The sequence below is a fragment of the Dermacentor variabilis genome, chromosome 1 (genome assembly GCF_050947875.1).
Source record: "Dermacentor variabilis isolate Ectoservices chromosome 1, ASM5094787v1, whole genome shotgun sequence".
Classification (NCBI taxonomy): domain Eukaryota; kingdom Metazoa; phylum Arthropoda; class Arachnida; order Ixodida; family Ixodidae; genus Dermacentor; species Dermacentor variabilis.
In genome coordinates, this window is record NC_134568.1 from 10,203,743 (window position 1) to 10,227,093 (window position 23,351).

At 43.3% G+C, this 23,351-nt stretch overlaps 1 protein-coding gene and 1 non-coding gene across 15 annotated transcripts in view; both read right to left on the reverse strand.

Annotated features, from left to right (window-relative positions):
- mask (multiple ankyrin repeats single KH domain) overlaps positions 1-17,974 on the reverse strand; it is a 214,186-nt gene extending 196,212 nt beyond the window's left edge. For 7 of the 14 annotated variants that reach the window (XM_075684584.1, XM_075684632.1, XM_075684601.1 and 4 more), the window contains exon 1: positions 17,068-17,411. In XM_075684584.1, the coding sequence (XP_075540699.1) occupies positions 17,068-17,247 (180 nt within the window). In that variant the 5' untranslated portion in view covers positions 17,248-17,411. Of the gene's footprint in view, positions 1-16,019; positions 16,323-17,067; positions 17,412-17,836 lie in introns of those variants that run through there. The other 7 variants (XM_075684679.1, XM_075684607.1, XM_075684614.1 and 4 more) reach the window with 5 other exon arrangements.
- A 3,297-nt stretch (positions 17,975-21,271) lies between these two features.
- TRNAT-CGU (transfer RNA threonine (anticodon CGU)) lies at positions 21,272-21,344 on the reverse strand. The gene has a single exon. It is a non-coding gene; the product is annotated as a tRNA-Thr (tRNA).
- Between the last annotated feature and the right edge of the window lie 2,007 nt (positions 21,345-23,351).

Consider the following 23,351-nt stretch of genomic DNA (forward strand, 5'->3'; position numbering starts at 1 on the left):
CTTGTAAACTTCAATACAAAATTTTGCAAGGAAAGTAAACATTTGCAAACGGCAACCATTTCTGCAGGCTTGTTTGCAGCTTCAGACAACCAGCTGTGCTGCCTACATAAAGGCTCAAAGAACTTTGAAATATATTTTAAAAAAGAGCTATCACTAGAGTTTTCTGTTCCAATTTGGAGTATAGCAAGCCAAGCTTTCTTGCAGCACATACTGAACCCTACTGTAATGTAAGCCAATACATATTAGGTGCAGGAGACTAAGCATACATCAGCATGCGCTACAAGAAAATAGGGCATGTGTATGCAGTTTTTACATGACATCCCTTTCTTTGAACTTGAAATCACTTCTGAACACAACCATTATGCATGGTTTAATAAAATTGGAAATGGGACGCATGCCAGTATTTTGCGCCAATTGGTACAAATCGTTGGGGTCACAAGAACAGAGAAGAAAACAAGGACAATCGCAGACTACTGAAGTTTCCATGGACAGATGCTATGAATATGTGCAAAAGTAGAAAGGTTTAAAAGAAATCAAGAAAACAAACAACATTCATGCTTCCATTTTTCTAAACCTCCAAGCCACACACTAATGAACAACGCAAACAGATGTAGAAAGGGCATTGCCACTACATTCATAGACAACCTTCTGTGGCAATGAAGGAAAAGCTATGGAAGCGAACTACACAAGCGACAGTGCTCCTGGAAATAATTCTACTACCTCACTCACGCTTGCACTATAGTATGTATATTAAAAGAAGAAAGAACACCACTCGGCGCTAAATTTTAATCTGATTATTTTAACTCTGCTCTTCCATGTTTTGGCAAATGCAAAACCATCCCAAGTGCAAGCTACGCTGATTCAATATCCGCTCCAAGAAACTGTGCAAAAACAGAAAGCGCAGGCGAACTCTGCCAGATTTCTTGGGCAAAGTAACATTTGCAGAAGCTGCAGCTTTCCCTTGAGTGTTACAAGAACTTGTCCACGAGTATAGCAATACAGCTTTATGACATTGAAGATCCATTGCCTACACTGAAGGACCCCATGTTCCTTCGAAGTTTCACACAAAATTTGCAGTGCAGTATAGAGTTAGTGACAACAACTGACGACAGCAACAATGACCACGACTTCAATATGTCGCAGGTAGTCATTTCCCTCAATTACAAAATGCACACATGAATATCTTGTAAAATGTTCCATGAAGAAGCTACATAAAATGGTATTTGCTTCATACTGCCTGCAAAAAAGTGACTAACAACACTTACCAGCAATGCTCTTTGTCAAATGCACTATTGCCAGCAAAAACGTATAAAACAGCGCAGGAATATACCACAGCTTAACACATTTATATTACATACATTCCAGTAATTGGACATGCAGGGAACACAGCAACTGAAACGTGTTTAATGTGTTAGCATGATTAACAGATGAACTTCGTTTTTATTAACTGGGCCAAATATCACAAAAGTGCCACATATACAGCCCAGGCAACAAATTAAATTTTCACTGCTCTCTTTTGTTCCAAGTGCTTTCTGAAAAGTCAACTGAATATTTGATCAATTAATGCTAAAAGCTACTACGCATCAATTGTCAAGCTTTAGTTTATGAAACCTGTTTCACACTTTTGCATGTTCCTGCTTTCCAAATGACCTAATTTACCAATTTAGCTGAACAATTACAAATGTTGCACCGGCCAGAGTTTCATTTAAACTTAATCTGTTAGCCTTGCAAATTCACCCCTATTGATGAACACAGGTAGAATATAGCAAATATTTACTTTTATGGTAAATGGTAACCTGTGGTTACGGTTTCAGGGCAACTGCCAAATGCACTTCACTTCATTTCTATTCGACCGATTTCCTTCTCATACTGTCATTAATCCACAACTAATTATCACAGAAAAAAGTATTCAATACTTCCACATGCTGACTGCCAAGCAAGAACTATTCTTCCCTTGCAAGACTTTACTGATCATTCTTCAATATACCGCACATTGCACATTAACTTCCAGCATACATTTACATTGCTAGTTCAGATTCTCAATCACTATCTGTTACCTGCAGAATTACCTGGCACAACAATCTGCAAATTGCAAGAGATGTTGGTCCTTACAGCCGAGCTATCCCATCTGTCTTTTTTTGGAACACTAGTATAGACAAGCAGTAAACATCAATGTAGAAATTCTGTCTCCCTGCCCAACTCATTTTTCGCATTGCTCCCATGAACTACTGTAGCTAAGCGGTGCCAGCAGATGTGTTCTATGCATACCTTGCAATACTAATAATTTTACAGACATGTCTACTACACAGTTTTAATTAGGAATAAAGATTTGGCTGACTGACGAATGGATGATAAAGACAATTTACATGTTCTTGACCCATTAAAAATATTGAAATCTGAATCCCCACACAAAGCTCTGCAAGTTATGGGGCCACTTAGATGCATAATTTTGTTTAAAAAAATTAAGTTTTTCATAAATGTACCTTTTGCACTCCTGACGTTCAATAACTACCAATCAGATAGATTAAGGCACTGTTGGTATTTATTTTAAGAACTCTCACCATAGCCGTGCAATGCTTTCTGCTAGGCTTCATGACATTATGTTGGCTTCACTAGCTAGCATGACCCAAGAGAGGAGCAGACAAGGGGACACTTATGTCCTAATCAAGGCTCGCATTTTCAAGCTTGAGTCACAAAACATAAGATGCCACTGCATACTCGGCATACAGGACCACCTCTTGTACAAATACTGTTCCATGTGTAATTCTAAAGACAGTGTCCGAAATTCGGATGGTACAAATGCACACTACCCAGGCCTCCCTTTGTGCCGCAATCCATCATATTTGACATTTCTTCTTAGCAGGCCAGCAGAGGGTGGATTCACGACACCATCTAGGGTATGCATTGTACACCATCAGAGGTAATACTGACATATTGAGCCAAAGGTTCGCACAAAGCTGTTGCTCAAGGTACTTCTCTAAAGGGCTAGAGCCACATACATTTTTGCACTTGAATGCTTTCTACAAATATTCACTATAATATAACCAGTGAAGTCTGGCACAGTCAATGAAAGTACCAATCAACTTTATTTTTCATTCATAGAGTTTCTCCAATCATACCAGTTCTAAAGCTCACATTTCAAAACAATATGCAAAATTCCATAAGTGGGCTTTCCCGCACACTTGACTTACCCTAACCAAAGTGGCCAACCTTCCACTAAATAAGCAGTTTCAAAGCTAACAGACAGCAGAAATGACAGCACCAGTCCACACACTGACGCATTATTTATGTTACAGCTTGATGTCTGCCATATTGGTTAGGTCTGAACAGGTGTTTGGAGAAGCACACTTACTGGTTTTTGCATATAAATTATTCCTGCAGTCAACATAAGTAATAACTGATAATCATCAGCCTAGCATATGTGCACTGCAGGATGAAGGCCTCTCCCAGCAATGCACAGTGCTCAGCGACTGAAACATAATACTCTGACAGCGTGGCAGCCGGCGCTTTTTGTGCCACCGGTGATCGCTGGGCGATTGCTGAGGAGGCCGAATGCAGTTACGATGCATCAAAAAAATTATCACTTCCATGCGTGGATTTCGCGTTCATGAAAACACTTTCAGGCTTTCAGTGTCACCACTGCCCACCAGTGGCGCAAGAAAGTACCAGCCACCACGTTGTCCGAGCATACAGTTTCAATCGCTAAGCACGGTACCCATGTCCTGCAACGGACAACTCCATCCTAACCCTGCAAAATTTTCCAATCTTACTACACCAGCTAACGTTCTGCTGCCTTCAATTGCATTTATCTCCCTTCCCTTTCCACAACCAATCCTGTTACTCAAACAGACCACCAGTTTTCAGATCTAGACCTACCCAACTCCATTTCTTTTTCTCATCCAGAGCCCCCCCCCACCAGCTGCACCCATTCACTCCCTTATCTATTAAGCCATCTTCCTGTCTCTTAACGTCATGCCTATTATTTTCCGATCGATTACTTGTGGAACATTCCTTAGCTTCTTAAACTTCAACTTCTTTGTTATTCGTTTCAGCCACATAGGTTACAACTGCTAGAATACACTCAATGTATACTTTTGTCTTTAAGGACATTGGTGGGCTGCCGGTCATGACTTGGAAATGTGTACCATAGATGCCTCAAACATTTTATTTCATCTGAAAATTTTCTTCCGATAATACAAGCCCCCCATGATTACTTGGCCTAGATAAATGTACTTTTCCACATCTTCAAGAGGCTGTCTACCAGTCCCAAACTCATGTTCCCCTTGCTAGGCTATCAATAACTAACTTTAGTCCTCTGCCATATTAATCTTCAAACATGCCATCATAATTTTTCCAGTTAAGCTCATTTGTTGAGCCATCTCCAGAGTTGCCTAATAGATAATGTCACCTGCAAACCACAGGTTGCCAAGATATTCCCCTCTGATTCTCACATCAATCCTTCCTAGTCTTACAGCCTCTTTTTTCAAACATGAAGTGTACATACAGCATAGGAGAGATTGTGCGTTCTTGCCGAACACACATTTTTTAGCGACATTTTTCTACTTTTCCTGTGAACAGCTACGGAAACTAAAGTATTTCTAGATATTTTAATCCAATGATATTCATGTATGCTTCCTCTGATCCTCAACCAATCAATACATCCATTACTGCTGGTATCTCAGCTGAATCGAATGCTTTTCCATAATTTATAAAAGCCATATAGACAGGCTGGTTATACTCCCAACGTCTTCTCAATTAGGCACCTGGCTGATGACATGCACGTGATAAACTGCTGAACGTTGCCTGCTAAAGCAAGCCTCTCCTCTGGTTGACTGAAATGTCGTTCCGATTCCATCAATATTACCTTAGTGAATATTTTGTGCAATGCAAAAGCAAGTTAATGGGCTCATAATTATTTAGGTCTTTAACACCTCATTTCTCATCAACCAATATCATGTTAGCATCCTTCCAAGTCTCTCGTACACTCTACATGCAAGGCCTCATGAATTAATTAAAGGGTCACAAGCTTTTAGAGTATAATATCCTTGCCACCGTTTATCACATCATAAATTTATGTATTTTACTTGCAAAGCAATTCTAACATCCCACTGAGTTACATGCAGAACTTCTTAGGGATTGGATCTCACCGGGGTTACATAGCTGTTCTGGGCCCTATTACTAGTACAGAATTCCTCTGCTACCTTTACTATATCAATGAAACTGCCAAGGACATTGCCCCACTTATCTATGGCTGCATATATATTGTCCCTGGCAAACTCCTTGGCAAATTTATTATTACTCTTTCTTTACTGCTTTCTCATTCTTTTCCGATGTTATATTCTAAATTTTGTTTTCTCTTTCCCCGATTAGTTTTGACATTACACTCCATTCAACCTGATCTCGGGATTGAAGACTTTCATGCTCTGTCATACTCTATGATATGCAAGGTTAAAAGACATGCTACCAATAAGGGCCAACATTATCAGTCACTAGTATCCTTTCTTTTTGAACAGCATTAGAAATGGCAAATGTGGATGAAAAGAAAAGAGCAAATATAAGTGTTATTTAATTGTTTTATCTTACTCCATGATATTTGCGGGTTTTTCTCTCTCTCTTTTCAATGTTTAAGGAAGTGGTGCTTTATAATTTATTGTTTCTAAGTGGAACCCCCCCAATATGAGCAGACCCTACCCCACCCCCCCAACCCATGCTTCTTACCAATAACTATGTTCCGAGCTCTGAAACATGAAGCCTAGCAGCAGACTGGCAACTGGAAGGATCAAAGAGCCCCAGTTCACTTAGGCATGCAGCAGTTCACACGAGTGCTAATGGCATCACAGACGTCGCACATTGCTCAATTTTGGCAATTTGAGCTCTAGACACCAGCAAAATGGTGCACTCACGCATGCACCAACAACATACAAGCACATCTGAAGTTCACTTCAGTTTGAAGAACTACCGAGAGAAAGCATCAGGCTAAGCTAATCAGCATGTTATGTTTCCAGAAATGATGACGGGCAACATCTGGAAGTGCAGGGCTGGCATGCCATAAAAAGATTAAAACTGAAACACCGATGGCAGCCAATCTTGCAAGCACATTGTGTTCTTAGTGGGTTGGGCCCAATATTAGTGCTAGGTGACAGGGGTACGAAGCCAACACCACACGTCACTGATTGGCTTGTGTAGCACTGTATTGCATCACCTTGTGTCCTTGTCGCATAGCGCTAGTATCGCATCATATCCAACCATGAAGTTCCTGAAAATGCTCACTATGACATCAAAGGTTATGGCCAAGTGTAGCACACTGTCAAGAATGAAAATCGAGCTCTCCTTTTCTCTATCAGCAAAAGTAACACTGAATCACAAAAAATTTGGAGGATGCTTAAGCTTTGCCTTTAAGGGTGGAACACCATAGCATTCAAAGACCCCTCACTGCTTCTCGCGCTTCCCGGCAACTGCAGCGAATCTAACCGTTATGTTTACCGGGACACGCTCGCAGCACTCCACGGCCTCCCAGATATTCAAGCGCGGGCACACACAAATGGTGGACGGTGTGGTGTGGCTGGTCTATGAATGGTAGAAATGCTGGAAAAGGGGTTTGTTCTAGTTTCCATGTAACAGAATTATGTTTTCTCGTATATTCAAATTACAATCCAACGGTATCAACAGACGCTATCATGTCTGTGGGATGCGTGTAAGTTGTACTTTACGATTTTTCTACGTATTTTAGCTTGAGAAATTCATCTAGTTCAGCAACTTTCTTGCCACATGGAGGGCCTGGGCATGGGTGGTTCTAAAATATTTTCGCCAAGACAACATCCGACGCGATACGCAGTCGTGGGATTTTCTGCGACACAGGGCCATTAACGCTGTCGCGTTAAAATCTTGCAGTGCAACTCGTTGTGCTCCCCACATAGAATTAATCCAGCACTTTCACTCTACAGCCTCTCTCATCACCCAGGTGTCGCTCCAAGACTGAATTCTCACTAAGCAGTTGCTTTGTATTTATGAATTTACTGTGGCTAGAATGGAGCAAGTGCATACAAAATGATTTGGTGCAACTGCCTATGCTTGAACATTTTCCTTTCACTGCACGGTGTCACACCAAGCTGCTCTGAATAAATTTAGGTTCAGCAAAACATGTGCAATATGCAATAATATGCACTTAGCATGCAACTTTTTATTTCAGCAAATTCATGGCACCAATCCTCACCTTATAGCACACATGAACACATTTCTCAAGCAAACAAGCAGGACATCACAGAACTCTTTCTTAATCAGCATGTTTCTGCAGTAAAAAAATAAAACAGTAGAGCATACTAATCTGTCTCAATTTTTGAAACAATGCTAGTTCAGCAGACAATGCTCATCCATGTCCTGGGATCACGATTACTGTCTGCTCCTTGCTACACTGGCTTTATGAACATGGTCACACTGCCACAGGAAAACAACAATACATAAAACACCACTCCAAACAACAGCTGAATCCTGCAGCTGAAGCCCAGTATTTACTTGTGTGGCAGGTTGATCCTTTGCAAAGTGAATTGCTTTAAGAACCTTTACTGCATTTTACTAGGGGATAAAGATTTCCTTGTGCCACCTAGGTTCAGCCAGTGATGCACCTAATTTATAAAAATACTGTTTTGTTCCCACTAAGGAATGCGACATTAACGGGAAACTAAAAGAGAAAGAATGAAACTGTTCAAACTGACAATGAACGTTTCTAAAACACTATTTTACTCACTTCGCAGTAATAGATTGAATATTAGAAGAGAAAATGAAGGGTCACATTTATATTCTTTTTTTATTTCGCACCGAAACTGCAGTGCAACGTCACAGATTTCAAAGTATTTTCTCACATTTTGGCCGTTGTAGTAAAAGTTATCCAAACTTGCCAAGTTCAGTCTTTGGTTCTTTTATCATAAAATGGTGTCGATCTTTACAAACAAAAGCTTGACTAGGTGGGAGCAGACGCCATCAAAATTTATGATGTCACGGCTGGCTGGCGCGAAAACCTCCACGGATGGTCACCACCCATCTTCAATTTTTGCATCATTTCTGGCTTACCAAGCCTTTTCTCACAGCAAGAGTGGCTTTCTTTGGTACTGTAGAAGGATAATTCACTTATACGGGTTCAATTATTTCTCTCTTTAGTCATTTTTAGTGTTCTTAAAACAAATTTTGACTTCTATAAAGAATCCTGTTCTACAACCTTCATACCTGTGGGTTTTGTTTTTTTCTTGAAACAATGACTCATTTAGAGGACTTCAAATCACAAGCTTAGACATGTACACACACACATACAAAGAACAATTGTTGCTAAATTTAGGTAATACTGTAACTCTTGCCTATGGACATTCTCAAAGCTTTTTTTCTCAATATAACATTTTAAACTTCAATTGTGCCACTTCAAATGAATAAGGTTATGCCGTGAAGTCAGAGCTCCCAGTGAAGAATAAAAAATAAAGAAGTTCCAACTAACAGTACCCCCCCCCCCATGTCATGCATACATTTCTAAATGAACTCACTGAAGAAATGTCTGCTCCTAAAGCAAGACAATATTATGGGCCCCCTTTGACAACACCACCTAATCTACAAGAATAAGCAGAATAAAATTCCCTGTACACTCTAGCAGCCATTTTCACTAGACATTTTACCTGCGTCTAGACTTGTCCATGGTAAAAAAAGGAGCTCCGCGCAAGTGACAGCAAGATACCAGAAAGTTGTCATGTGACAAAGGTAAGAGGCTTTGAACAAGTGTTACTCTTCTGTCAACCTATCTACAGTGTCGCAATTTACTGTCACATAACCTCTTTATGCACACATAAAATGCTTTGTGAAAGTGGCCCACGAGATAATCAAAGTTTCATGCATAAAACTTTACACAAATATCAAATGTTTTTAACATTGTCACTGTCGCAGTGGCTATTTTATGCCAGCAAATTTACTGCTGTCCAACTTTCACTCATAGCTCTGCACAATTTAACATTTGGATGTCTTTAAAAAAACATGCGTCACCATAAAGCGACTGTACAGCACAAAGCCTCCCTGCTTTTCACAAAGTAAAAATCGCCACAAGGCTCTTGGTATATTGAAAACTGCAAGGTGCCCACAAATGGTACTCTAGGGATTAGTACTAGATTTAGGCTGAAAGTGGACTCTCCTCCCATCTAATAGAACTTACAAGTCTGGCTAGTTCGTAACACATGAAAAGACAAAGATGACAGACATCAGCGCTGTCCGCGTGTACTTTCCTGCCACCCTGTCACCTTTGTCTTTCCTTGCGCTGAAGAAAATAGATAGCCTCCCAGTGATACAAAAAGCCATTGGTTATCTTGTATGAGTTTTGCTTTAACCCTTTTTGGGCTGCACTTCTATAGCGATGCCTTTTCCGATGATAATGCCTTTTGGCGCTTTTCGCATTCATGAGTACTCAAGAGACGTTGCGCAGCATTGAACGCAGTCACTCACGACTGCGAAAAGCACTGTAAGGCATTAGCATCGGTTAAAGGCACCGCTACAAAATCGCGGCCTTGGTCCAATGATTCTTGTAGAAATTATAAGGCTCTGTAGGAAATATTCGACATAAAAAAAAAACAATTATTTTCAGAAATCAGAGGGCCAGCAATGCTAACATAATGTGTATTTTGTGCCACAGATAAAAATGGCTCTCCTTGAAATTTCACAAATACCCATGCACTGCATCATACACTATCTGGAGCCTGCTGCCTAATACATATAACATGCCTAAGGTTACATGAAAACGGCCTTCAAATAATCTGTGGCCATACAATCCCATCATTGTCACTATTAGGAAGTCTGAAGAATGGTGGGCCACTTTACAATGCCTTGAATATGTTTTAAGTGTTTATAAGAAAAACCTTAGATACACTGCCAAAATCTACGGCAGAACTTTCTTGTGTGCGTGTGCGACTTGTCGTTCTCATGCACGAATACAAAAGTTTCACTTGACTGAAAAATTCTGACCAGGAAGGGTTAACAATTTAGGTATTACTGAATTCAGCATTATTTACATTTAATACTTCAGTTTTGTTTGAGCACCTGGAAAGGCAAGTAGAATGGCATACTGTATCTTTTTTTAAACACCACCAGCATGGCAGTTATGATGTGCCAAACATGAGGAATCATCTTTTCTCTGAAAGCTTCAGTTCCAAGACATACCAAACCTCCTGCACCGTACTATGAAGCCGTTACAACTAAAATAGTCAACAGTTATAGTTACGATATCCAACAATAAAGCATAACAAAACCCAGTCACAGTGGACACAACTTAATGACAAATGGTGAATACTAGTGGTGTACTTGTATGGGCGCATGCTCTTTCAATTCACAATGCAAGATGAAAATTACCTCTCGAAACTGCTGTCTTACCTGAAACTGACAAAAAAGAATGCCCATTATTATGTACAAAGCAACAGGTGCTGCAAATTGGCTGCTGGAATTCCCCACGAACATAACCTTTAAGGTTTAAGCAATTTCAATGTAACCAGCATTCTTGATACACAGCTGTCAAACCTTACAACAAAATTTGTTACTGCTTCAGGTTTTATCTAGAAATATAATTTCTGACTTTCTTTTCCACCTAATATACCAGCACATATATACCAACAGCACAACTACACAATTAACCTAAGAAAATGTGACAGCCACTCCCTATAAAGGTAACAACTAGTTCACTACCGGAAGGGATACATATTATACATGCACAACGTGCATGCAAAGTGAGTGGCGCATCTTGACAAGCTCTTGCACAGCTTTTGTACAAGAAATCCTCGATTTCGATCCTTGCTGAAACCACCTTTCAACAGTGAAAACTGACATTTTAGCACAAGTGTCAGTGTGTGACAATTCAATCCCAAGTATGCACTGCTCTCATGAAATGAGTTTACAAAATTACACAACACTGGAGCATAATCACCTGCATTTATTTTTCCTCCATTGCACTGCTGTTGAAAACACTAACCTTTTTCAGTTAAAGCAGAGTTAAGGAATGTAAAGAAAACATACTCCTCCCTTTTCAGTTTAAAGTAAGAAAACAATCACTAATAAGTGCCAAAATAGGTTAAACAGGCTTAGCCTCAAAAATGTAAATATATAGCTTCAACTGAATCCCCTACCACAACGCTAAAATGAAAAAAATTAACACTGATACAGCTTATGATCCTCATTTTGAAACTGCAGAAAGATTCCGACGTTAACTACAGTCTCTATCATGCTTGACATAAACACACCTTAGGAGCCACTTTGCTTCTCCTGCAAAGGATGCTGGTGTTTTCTGGTTGGGTTGACTTGAAATGTGCTAGCTTAATTCTTCCTCCCAGAGCATTCATTTGCTCATTACTGTTTGTTGGAGGTTAAGTTGCCATTGATGCATCTCCGTTGTTCAAGTCTGAAAGTGGTTGCACTATCGACATAAATTCACGCACATTAATTCCAAAACTACTCCCAATTTTTTTTTCACTTGCAGGTCCCCGTGCATTTGTACCGATGGCCTTAGTTTAAACTGAAACATACACCTGTGCCTGCACCATGCTTAAAAACTGGCCACCGTGATTACATGTGTGATTTACATGTCATTATGCATAACAGGCATTGTGATCAGTTATTGCCTGTTCATGTTTTAACTTACACCGACACAACGTATTACTACTGATGTAACCACAGACGAAGTACAACTGACTTTCTTAAGAGCTGAATATGCACCCCCCCCCCCCGCAATCCTACACCGTGCTCAAATATCCAGAATACCTTAACACACCCGTTTAAGTCAGTAAGAATACATAAATCCTTAGCACTGACAATCTGTACAACAAACAGTTACAACAGCCAAACCAATATCACGCCTTTATAAACTTTTGCCTCAATGGATTTTTTTTTTTCTTCAGAAAGCCACCACAAATTAAATAAGTCACGCAATTCTATTGCACCTTTTTTTTTTTCTTGAAGAAACAAATGTGTTACTTAAACATGGTTGTGAATCAAAAGGTTAATGCAACACCTACAGAGTACTATGCCAAATCGCCACTGCCCAGTTCTTTTCAAACAAGGAACCAAACTTCCTGCAAATCATAATTTCATGTAACAATCAACTGAAGAATGGCAGTAGGATTACGGAAACAAGTACAAGCAATGACTAACATTCCATTTCAAAGTGGACTTATAAAACATCTTAGCATGACCACCAGGTCACAAATGTCATAAAGGGACCAACGACCAATTTTTATTGCACCAGTTTTTTTTAGTGCAACAGAAAGCTTGCTGATCTGAGTGTGCAATCATATAGTGGTAATGCAGAAAACGCCATGGAACATTTTTTACCAGAAGTTTCTTATCTGCATTGACGATGTAGTCATGCACAAGAAACATGCTGGAAAACAGCGATAGGCGAGTGCAACAGCGATTATACGCCGGCACTTGCAAGAAATGGGGCGAGAAGTGTGGATTTAGCTAAAAGAAAGTAATATTTCATTTATCACGCCGATGTTCCTGCCATTCATGTTTTATGAAGTGTTGCATTATCTTTACAATAACCGGTCCAAATCTGTGCACAAGCGACAGCTCCCTCCAAGTAACACAAGCCGATCCCAAATACCATGCTTTTCTTTTTTCTAGCCAAGTCAAGCTACGTGGAAGAATATGCAAATAGTGCTATTATTGCAGTGCTGGCACTCATTCACAGCCCAATACGTCCATATTATTTTGTATCGCAGAGAGACCACACAACTCTGGGTACTAACTCACAAACTCGCACGCATGGAACAGCCCTCCTGTGCGCGCCACTATGCACTGAACAGCTCGGCCACTCCACTTGTTGTCACGAAGGGAGCGTTGCTCGATAGCATGCACTTTATTTACTTCGCAAGACTAAAGAATATAGCACCAAAGCCTAATACATGAACAGGAATTTTAAGCAGTAAGTACGATGTACTTAACAGCCAACTACTGTACAGTAATCTCATTACCAGATCCGAAGTGCCAAGACTTCACCATCAGGCCGCACAACTTACTGGTATGCGAGATTTTCTTTGCCAAATTAAAATTGTAATTCCTATTTAAATTGTGAACAGCATGCTGGATTCTATCACTATAAATCATGGTTGTTTCATTTCCATCAACATCCCACAACACATTCTGGCCAGTGGTCAGTCTCATTAATGCACTACATGGTACTCATGCATAAAGAGCAAAAATACATATTGCACAAGAATGAACCTCTTCAATTTCTTACAACATTTTACTGATCCAACATTGGTGGTATCTTATGAAAAGAAGAAGAAAAAAACTGCTACCAATCAGTTCTGGCTTAATTTTGTCCACTTTTTTTTTAAAGATGAATGAGTCATGCTGAAGTTATGAAATTACTTTCTCCAGCAGCTTCTCATTCAAGGGCACATTACCATCATATTCAGCACTTCAAATTTTGCACACACTGTTCAAAATTCTGGGCTACGAATTTTACTGCCTCAACTTTTTTTCCCATGTATTCCAGAAACCCCAGCAAGCATCAAAAACAAGTAAGGCCTAAGCAACCAGAAAACCGCAGGCAATGTACCGCTTATCTGCGTTTTAAAACAACTACTTTTATGAAAGCATCACACACTGACAAAGTGCTTTGCAAGCAAACCGAGAGGCTATGGAAACAAGCACTCACAACAGTTCCCACATTGCTCAGCAACTCAACCTTTAAAAGCGAGCCTTAACGGCAGAAAAACCAGAAGTGAAGATGGATTAACGACAAGAATGCACTGTATATTCATTCTTGCATACATGTAAGAGTAGAAGCAAATTAAATGAAATTGAAGAAAAGCATACATGCATGTATGCGTTTCTCCATTGCATCACCACTCATGCACACATCAACATACACAATCACCAAAATTTGGCACAAGGTTTAAAAAAGTGAAGACTATAATCACACAGACCAATTCATCAACAGCCATTTATCAAGAAAACAGGTATGATTTCAACACATCCTCCAAGACTGTCTTGCAGGAACCAGATACCGGTCACACAGTACAAATCAACAGTCCTTAGTATGCACTACTACTGTCACTGCAATAAGCAGATCAATAACACTGACCTAGCCAATAGGCAACAGGCCTATTCAGACACCTTATTTAACAGTCATTCTCATGTGGCTAGTCAACACGAACCTTAAAATTTAAGCCTGTGCGATTACTACTAAAGAGTGTACACAAGTCTTCGCATTCGCTAGAGCTATTAGCAGTATGCACATTCCTGCCCCACCTTTGATAGTTCTTTCTCCTAGTTTCTACTCAACTGAAAAAAAAATTTAATTGTAGGGTTTTACGTGCCAAAACCACAATCTGTTTATGAGGCACGCCGTAGTGGGAGACTTCAGAAATTTACAACACCTGGGGTTCTTTAACGTGCACCTAAACCTAAGTACACGGGCATTTTCACATTTCGCCCACACTGAAATGCGGCCGCCATGGCCGGGATTCAATCCCACAACCTGGTGCTTAGCAACCCAACACCACAGCCACTAAGCAACCACTGCGGGTTACTCAACAGAGAGAAAAACACTAGAACACATCAATGTTAGTTTACAGAAGGCTCACCAGGGAACAATATTCCAAGATCACAATGATAACTTGCTAATAAATCAATGGATATTCAATGTCAATACCCGTTTGCTATATACATCATAACTGAACAGATTTAACAGGCAACTTTAACCATATACATAGTAAATTCTACTACATAAGTAGTTGCAGCATTACCTTCAAAGCGCAATCGCTTTTACAACTCTCTACACTACTTACAAATCATTTAGTGGGCGAAACAAAATTTAGTGGCCTGTCAAGTGTCATTGTATAACAGCACACACAAAGAATACCCCTCAAGAAATAGAAACTCAAATTATGTTGCCTTGACATGGTGTGGGAAATAACGTGCTATGTGCACTTTTATGCTCGCCTATTTAGACAGCCAAAATATGCTTGACCACTGTGCTGACCCAGAACCCACTCAGATTCACTAATTGTCAGAAGCAATTCACACACACTGGGAGTAAAAGCTCAATGAGTCAAGGCCACGCACAGCTGTTAACTACGAGGTTCAAAGAAGTGATCAGTGAAGAATCGCAGTATACGCGCTACGTCATAAAACACGTACATTAGGAAGCCCACCTGTCAAGTTTAATACCAGAGGAACACAGCAGCAAGCATTACTTTTGTTTACGTGGAGGCGAGGCGGCAAGCTCCCATCGCACGCCGAGAGGTATTAAAAGAGCCTAGAGTGGACACCGCTAACGGCAACCGTGGAATGGCGCGTCTCACCTACGGCTTTGCAGACGACAAACATGGCAGCAACTCTCGAACGAGTGCTCGCGTCAGCAGACGATGGGCCAGTGACGGAAGCATATGCGTGCGCGCCGTACAGACAGATGGCTTCTCTACCTTGCGCGCTTACTCAAGGACCGCTTGTCAACGCTGAGCTCGGGCACTCTTGACGCAGTGCCTGTGTAGTACGAACGCCGCCGGACAGCGCGGTTGAGTTTTGCGACAGATTCGCGCTGTTTGGGAACAAGAAGCGACCTGGCCGATGCGAACCGCTACTATACAGTGCCACAAAGTGACCGCTGGCCAGTGCGCGGCTGGCAACGCACTATCGGCACACTAGCGAGCAAGCGGCCCATAGCTACGTATTCAAAGTAGTTCTGGGATCTCAACCCGACACGAGGAGACGGCAGCAACGCCGGATCGCACATGCATACGCAAGTGCGGATATGCCCCACCATACACAAGTGATCCTTCTGCACCCGGCCAGCTCACCTGAGTCCGTTCACAGGCTTGCGGCTGTCCTAACGCGGTTTAATAACAGCGCACAATACACGTTGCCCGAAGGTTTAGGCCTAGCGCTACGTAGCCCCCTCCCCTATCGCCCTCCCCCTCCTCTTTGTAGCGTTCTTGTTTGCCTGCGAACGGACTATGTTAAAAAAAACTGTAAAGCTGTAAACATTCAGCTGGACTCACTCAGAATAAACAGTGGGCAACTCGTGTTTTCCAGACGTGCTGCGTAACGAGGCCGTGATGCAGCCCCACGGACACAAACAGTCTTCCGCACTGGCTACCGTCTGCGTCCGTTGGCAGCGGGCATTCACTCTCGACGGGGGCACGGCTCGGCGGCGTCTCGCAACGTGACGCGGGGAGAAGGCACAGCAGAGAATAAAAGAGACGCGCGCCCTACCTCGGACGCTACAGCGTTGACAAGTCCGATAGGCGACTGCGCAACGAAACATCGCCCAGTACTAGGCCCCCCCCACACTCATTCGGCCAAGCTCCCGATATTTCAGATCCGCGAAAGGGCACTGCACGGGGCCCACTTCCTCTGTCCTAAAACGTCTTGCAACTGCTCTCACCGTACCAGCACATGCGCCGTGTTGCCGCAATGAATCCAAAATTTTGAAAACAGTGCCACGATGCCCCGTTGCCGGGGCTGCCGAGACAAATGACCGAAGGGTGCAATATCCCGAGGTGAAAAAATGAAGGGGGAAGGGTAGGGGGGTCGGCAAACGATAGGCCTAGACCCTCTGCTGACGGGCCCATTTTCTTTTTTTTTTTTTTACAGACGCAGCAAGCACGCACAGCACGCGCAACGCGACTCCATAAACTGTTAAAAGAACACACGCGGCACAGCGGAGTCGCGATCGTAGCCGGCGACAGCACGGAGTACCGCGCTGGCGCCGCCGTGACCGCAACCCTCGTGCTGCCCCGTAAGCTACCGCCGCCAGTCCCGACATGGACGCAGAAGAGTTGGAAAGCCGCGTCGGCTTGAGACAGGAGCTCACTGCCCGCCACCAGTGACTGCCGCACAGCCGGCCGGGACTCTGGCCCTACTCACCGCATCAAGGCAAAAATGCTGGGGCGAGCGGCTGGCTGACGCGACGGGGACAGAAAAAGCCCTCCTAGGCCTAACGATCGCAGCAGCATTTTTTTCTCGTTTCGTATGGCACACGAATACAAGTGAGTCGCACACGCAGGGATCAAAGAGCAGCTAGCAAGAGAAAAGAAGCAGGGTTACCTCGGATGCCTCGTCGTCGTCACTCTCGGTTAAATCTGCCATAAAATTGGAATGCAGGGAATTCAAGCTCTGCCTCTGGCCCGTCTCGAAATTATCGCTAGTTCCTGTACGTCCTTTACTAACCTCCTGTGGTTCCTCTCTCACGGCATCGCACGCATTTCCATGAACTACATTCTGCATTTTTTTCTCACATCCGACGGGCCCACATCGAGTCCTACAACTTTCCGAAGATACACGACTTTATATTACAGTCTAGATGGCCACGCAATTTACAGAGAATAATTCAAACAATTTACATGCCAGCAAAGGCAGCCATTAAAGCATTGAAGGATTTTCACTCCAAATCCCGGATGTAAACAGTTGCGTACTTAAATTTGTCATAAAAATGTTATTTGAGTATATAATGATTATTCTTTAAACAATTAATTTGCTAAGATATATTTTATCTATATTTAAATATTAATACCCATGTAAGATTACGCCAAACTTCATACGAAACTGCGCTGTCTAAATTGTTAGCTAGCCGAGTTGTTCGGCAAGTTTCCTCCCCGAATCAACATTCTTGAGGGCATTGTAACGCATTTGCACTACAAACGAGCAATGATCTGTTATTTCTCGCGCTGCTACTTTTGTACACTGCCGCACCGCAAGTTAATGAGCTTGCTGTAGCCCGTTACATTGATGATCAGTGTTGGTGGATAAAGTCAGAACTACGCGGGTGCGTTCACCTCACGGTTCGATCGACGAGCACTGAATTGAGCGTGCTTACCTCGGTTTTGTTTCAATATGTCTCTGCTGGTGACGTACACACTCCAGTGTAGTATTCATTTGCGTTCCTTCGTTAATCAGCTGGCACGCTACCTCGATCGGGAGCTGGGCGCGTTGAAGCAGTGCCTGACCAAGCTGTGAAGCGACTGCTGTATACGAATAACCGTGGAAAGAGAAACTACACTGCATTCAGCGTGTGCAGAGAAAGAAAAAAAAAACTCTGTCATTATGAGCAGGTATTGTGTGAAATAAATTAGAAGGCTGTTAGGAAAGGAGTCGCTGCAGAAGATAGGTAGTGTGGCATTCAGCCGAACGTCAAGAAAAACTGACATACATAACCTACAAAAACGTCGTCTGCTTGCGATAAATAACTGCAACGTTGGCTAGTTTCGAATCTGATAAAATAGCTGAAGTTTAAGCTTCTCATAACTTCGAAGGTTGTTTATTTCTCGGTAAACGGATTGAAACCTAGAACAAAGTATTGCATTTTGGAATACCATGTGCCGACGCAGTCACCAAGAACCGCCACGGTAGGAAGCCAGCTGGCCAGCTGAAGCCAGCATAAGCGCGCGACTTTAAAGTCGCGCTACGTAGGCTTCCTACTACAATAAGCTATAACAATGAGGTTCCTTAGGAGCCTTAGGCATGGAGGAAGGAAAAAACTTTCTTTATGCTTCGGCTACAAATACATACAGTCTCGTGCGCGACCGATGACGGCGCTGCGAACGGCGCTCCAGTGACGTCAGTCCGGGGACCCACCTTTGTCGTCTGCTACACTTCATTTTCATGCGTTTTCTCGTGCTCTGACAGCGTCTCGAGTAGCGCGGCGCTCTCCAATTACTGCCTGTATTTTTTCTTGTTCTTTTTTTTTCTTCTTGTGGGCCGAGGATGCCGCCAGGACCTACGAAATCATTTGGCCCTCCCCACCAACTCGCAGGAGACACAATAAAGCTATTTCCTCCTGCTCTAGTTCTATAAATGACAGCATTGGGAAGACAACAAACGTTGTATATTTAATGTATCTGCTATATCACTACCAGATGGGGCAGCCCAGCGGCTACGGCGTTGCGCTGCTAAGCTCGAGGTCGCTGATTCCACCCCGGCCGCGGTGGCCGCATTTCGATGGGGGCGAAATCTGAAAACGCTCGCATATGCTTAAATTTAGGCGCACGTTAACAAACCACAGGAGGTCAAAATGAATCCATAGTCCCCCATTACGGCGTGCCTCATAATCATATGGCGGTTTTGGCGCGTAAAATCCCAGAATTTCATTTTCTTTAATAATTTTTTTTCATATAACCACAGCCCTCGCAGGCAGGGACAAGATCTCGTGACTCAGACATAAAACATCGCGCCGAGCCAGTAAATGAGAGTGTACGCAGCTTTTGAAACGAAGCACGATCGCAAGATTCATTCACAAAACTTAGCGTCGACTATATGTGGCATTGTAGTCGAACAGAAATTTTAAATTCCGCTCACAGTTCTAGTCATCATGTGTTGCATATATACTTTTTTCTGACCAGAAAAATCTAATTTTTTTCAGTCACAAGCGGTTTATTTCGAACATTAGTTGCACCACGCGCCATCATGCTTCGCAAACCTCCAGCATGTTTTTCACTATTTTCTTGCAAGTAAATCTCATTACAACTTTATAATGCGAAAATATTGTTTATACGACTGCTTCTGTTCAACTTACTCTCAGACTACCGGAGACCATTCGAAAAACATCACTTTGTCAGCGTAGAAATAAAAATATTGTTATAAAAAAAGAACACCAAGGAACGCCTGTAAACATTTTATTGCACCTTTATACGTCTACTCTCCCCCCCCCCCTTTTTTTTTCTAGTTTGTTTAGCGCTCCAGCTACTTATTCGGTCGAGTACCAGCCAGCATGAACTTAACTTTCTTGTTTTAGTTTTATATACGTATGATGCGCTTACAGAACAAAATATGCTGAAAACAGTGATATAAACAAAGGTTGTCACCTGTTCTTGTAGCGCTAATTCTCATCGCTGGACGAACCTCGTCCGGAAAATGTGCTCGCTACCCTATGGCAGCAGCACAGAAAGAAAGGGTTACGCTGAACCGACTCACTTGCAGGGGCGAGCTTTGTCACAACGGAAGTAATTAAGCTTAATTTAAATTACCTTGCGAAGGTCAGCACAACAGAACAAAGCTACGTAGCTTTGGCACACTAATTTTGTCCGCCCTGCTATCAGACGTTCCAGACAGCATTTTGAGTCAATGCTGCTAAAGTAGTGCATGCATTAACGCACCGCAGCGACCACTTCGTTTCCTGACAATGGCATCGAACGTCTGCTCAGTGGCTGTGGTGTCTGGCTGCTGAGCACGAGGTCGCGGGATCGAATCCCGGCCACGGCGGCCGCATTTCGATGGGGTCGAAATTAATGCAAAAACGCCCGTGTACTTCGATTTACGTGCACGTTAAAGAATCCCAGGTGGTCGAAATTTCCGGAGTCCCCCACTACGGCGTGACTCATAACCAGAAAGTGGTTTTGGCACGTAAAACCCAAAAATTTAATTTAATCGAACATCTTTTGTAATTTGCTTAACGCGCTTGGCAGCAACACAATTGGAATGGCTGAGGCCAACGGAGTGGGCGACTGAACACGCAGTACGCGCTGGACAGACACAGTATCACAGCGCAGACGCAGTAGCTGAAGGTCAAATGCTGCGCTGCGATAACGGATCAGCAAGAACGAGTAAGCAACGCCGCACACGCACGTATACGCAATGATGACTATAGCAGACGACGCTAGGAGCAATCGACACCAGAGTGATGACGACGGTGACTCCGCTTGATTCACGTGAAATAGTATCCTGGAACGTTCCGTATATACTGTTATACAAGCCTACAGACTCGCATTTCAAAAACTCGAACAGAGCAGGTCGGCCGACAGCGCCAAGTTGCCATCACGTAGCGCGCGCGCTACGTGATTGATTGATTGATTGATTGATTGATTGATTGATTGATTGATTGAAAACTTTATTGTTCCACCGAGCTGGGGTGCCCGCCTCTTAACCTACACGTAGGTAGGGGGGGAAGCAGTCCCCGCGCGTTGAGGTCGGTGAATCTTCACGGCCTCAACGGCCAGTCGGATTGCTCGACGCTGGTCGTCTTCAGCCTCGCTCTGGAGCAAGGCCTCCCAGGCTTCTCTACTGTCAATGTTTTCCTTGGCCCCTGGGGAGCCAGCAGTGGAGTGGCAGTGGAGTCCCCCCAATGACGTCACATGCGAGAGGGCGCCACTCAAAGATCTCGGGTAGAGTTACTATATATGCTACCAAAGTATAGTGTGTATCACAAGAAGCCAACAAACAAAGACACCAAGAACAAGATAGGGGAAATCACTTGCACTTACAAATTAAATTAAAGAAAATGCATAATTAATTGAAACGAAAGTGGATGAAAAAACAACGCCGCAGGTGGGATACAAACCCACGTCTTCGCATTACGCGTGCGATGCTCTTACCAATTGAGCTACCGCGACTCCGATTTGCCATCCACTTTCTGGGGTAGTTTTATTTATCTACTAGAAGTGACTTTGGCAGTGTTAGCCAGCGCCATCACGCATAAACCTATAGGCGGAAGATGTGGAACACCCTTTCGGCCACAGGCGTCACGAGTCGTGATCTATATGGGTGACGGCAACTGCATGGTCAACAAACTCACACATGCTACGAGGGCATCAATGTTGCCGGATTTGAGACCTTCGTAATGTAATGAACGGGAAGAGGAACCAAGGGACCCGGTTTTTATTAATCATATCATAAGAAGCCAACAAACAGAGACACCAAGGACAACAGAGGGGAAATTATTTGTACTTACTAATTTATTAAAGAAATGATAAATTAATGGAATTAAAAGTGGATGAAAAATTTTTAACTCTACCCCTACCGGAATATGGGGGTAAGCGAATCTTGTCCTGCGTGCACCTGACCTCCGTCACGGATAAGTAACCCGGAGGTAACGGTGCCGGTTTGCTTCGACCTCCCGTTCCCTCAGCTCGGGATCTTCTCGTTGCTGTCGGATTACCTGGACTTGGGCGGCTCTAACGGGTGGATCGGCGCGCCGACGGCGAGCCCTTTCACGGGCGAGTTCTCGCCGCCGCTCGTCGAAGGCTGCCAGTTCCTCGGGGAACGCACAATGCTTGGCCGTCTCATGCGTTTTCTGAGAATGAGTTGAATGGAAATGAAGCCGGCACAGCGCGCGTAAAACCCCTTCCCTCCCCGGCTGAAGCGAAACTGGCCTGATTGGTTGCGCGCGTAGCTTGAGCGCGCGCCTATGCAGCTGGAACCCTTGCTAATGCCTCACGCTCCAGCGCCGGCGCAGCTGTCAATTCATCAAAGAGCTCTTTCCCGCGGCTGCACTGCCCTGGGAGCAACTGTTTTATGCGTGACCACAACGCCACCGAAACTTGTGAGCCAATACAAGCTTCGCTTGAAAAACAACTGGTCCTATCCCACGTCCATAGAGTTTCTTACTATAACACCTAGAGGGAAATCTGGCGCCACCGTCTATGGGAGTTTCCTAAGGGGCACTGTGCCGTCATGGGAATGACGGCATATTTGTCTGCGAGGCTTGTGTTGGCTGGTGCTGTAAGAGGCTTCGTCTAAAACGTAGATATGGCTACACAAATAACGCGCTATCAAAGTAAAATCTTCATAAAATGTTTCCATTCACGCATATCACATCTTTACTCACCTACAATGCATAACCAAGCGAAGAAAAGCAAGAACAGACGACAAACTGTTCGTTCTAAAGCGAGCGCGAATCTTGTAGTCTGTCCTCCAACTTTAGCGGCCCGCTGATACTTTTTACTAATCATATAATTGTACGTGCAATAACAAGTTCTCATAGTTAAACAAAATATGTTTTTGTGTAATAATAAAGCTAAAACATCTTTTTACGTGCTGTTTTAGTAGAAAATGAATCATTGTGACAGACGGAACGGCGCTTATTGCCAGGCGCGTCTTCAAGGGTGCGTTCGATTGACCTGCACTACTGTGAACCAGTTCACGGCGGTTCACGAGAAGTTCAGAAATTGTGCAGCTTGATTCCTGAGTTGCAGGCCCAGCGAGACACTCGAAACGGATGCAAAGACGCATACACGGTGCAGGCGTTATGTTATGTCAGACTAATGTGCGCGGAGTGTGTGAGTTTGAGAGGTCCTGTCTGCAGGTACATTATCGGCTTCTGGGCCTAAATACACACCACACTTGCATAGACACATCAGACGTGCGTAAGCGGGGTTTTCAAGGTGCTCGCGCCCCTGTGCTGCGCCGTCTGCTGCACCGCTGCTTCGAACTTGTACGCATGTACCAAGTCAGCCCCGACAGTCGAGTGGGCGCAGCAAATCGTGAACCAGCCTTGCACCTTTCCTGCACTTTTGAAACGAACTTCGTGGTTCAGTGGGCGTCATTGCTGCACCGCTTAAACGAATGACAGGGTGCAGCACCTCGTGAACTGGTTCAGGTGGTGCAGGTGAATCGAACGT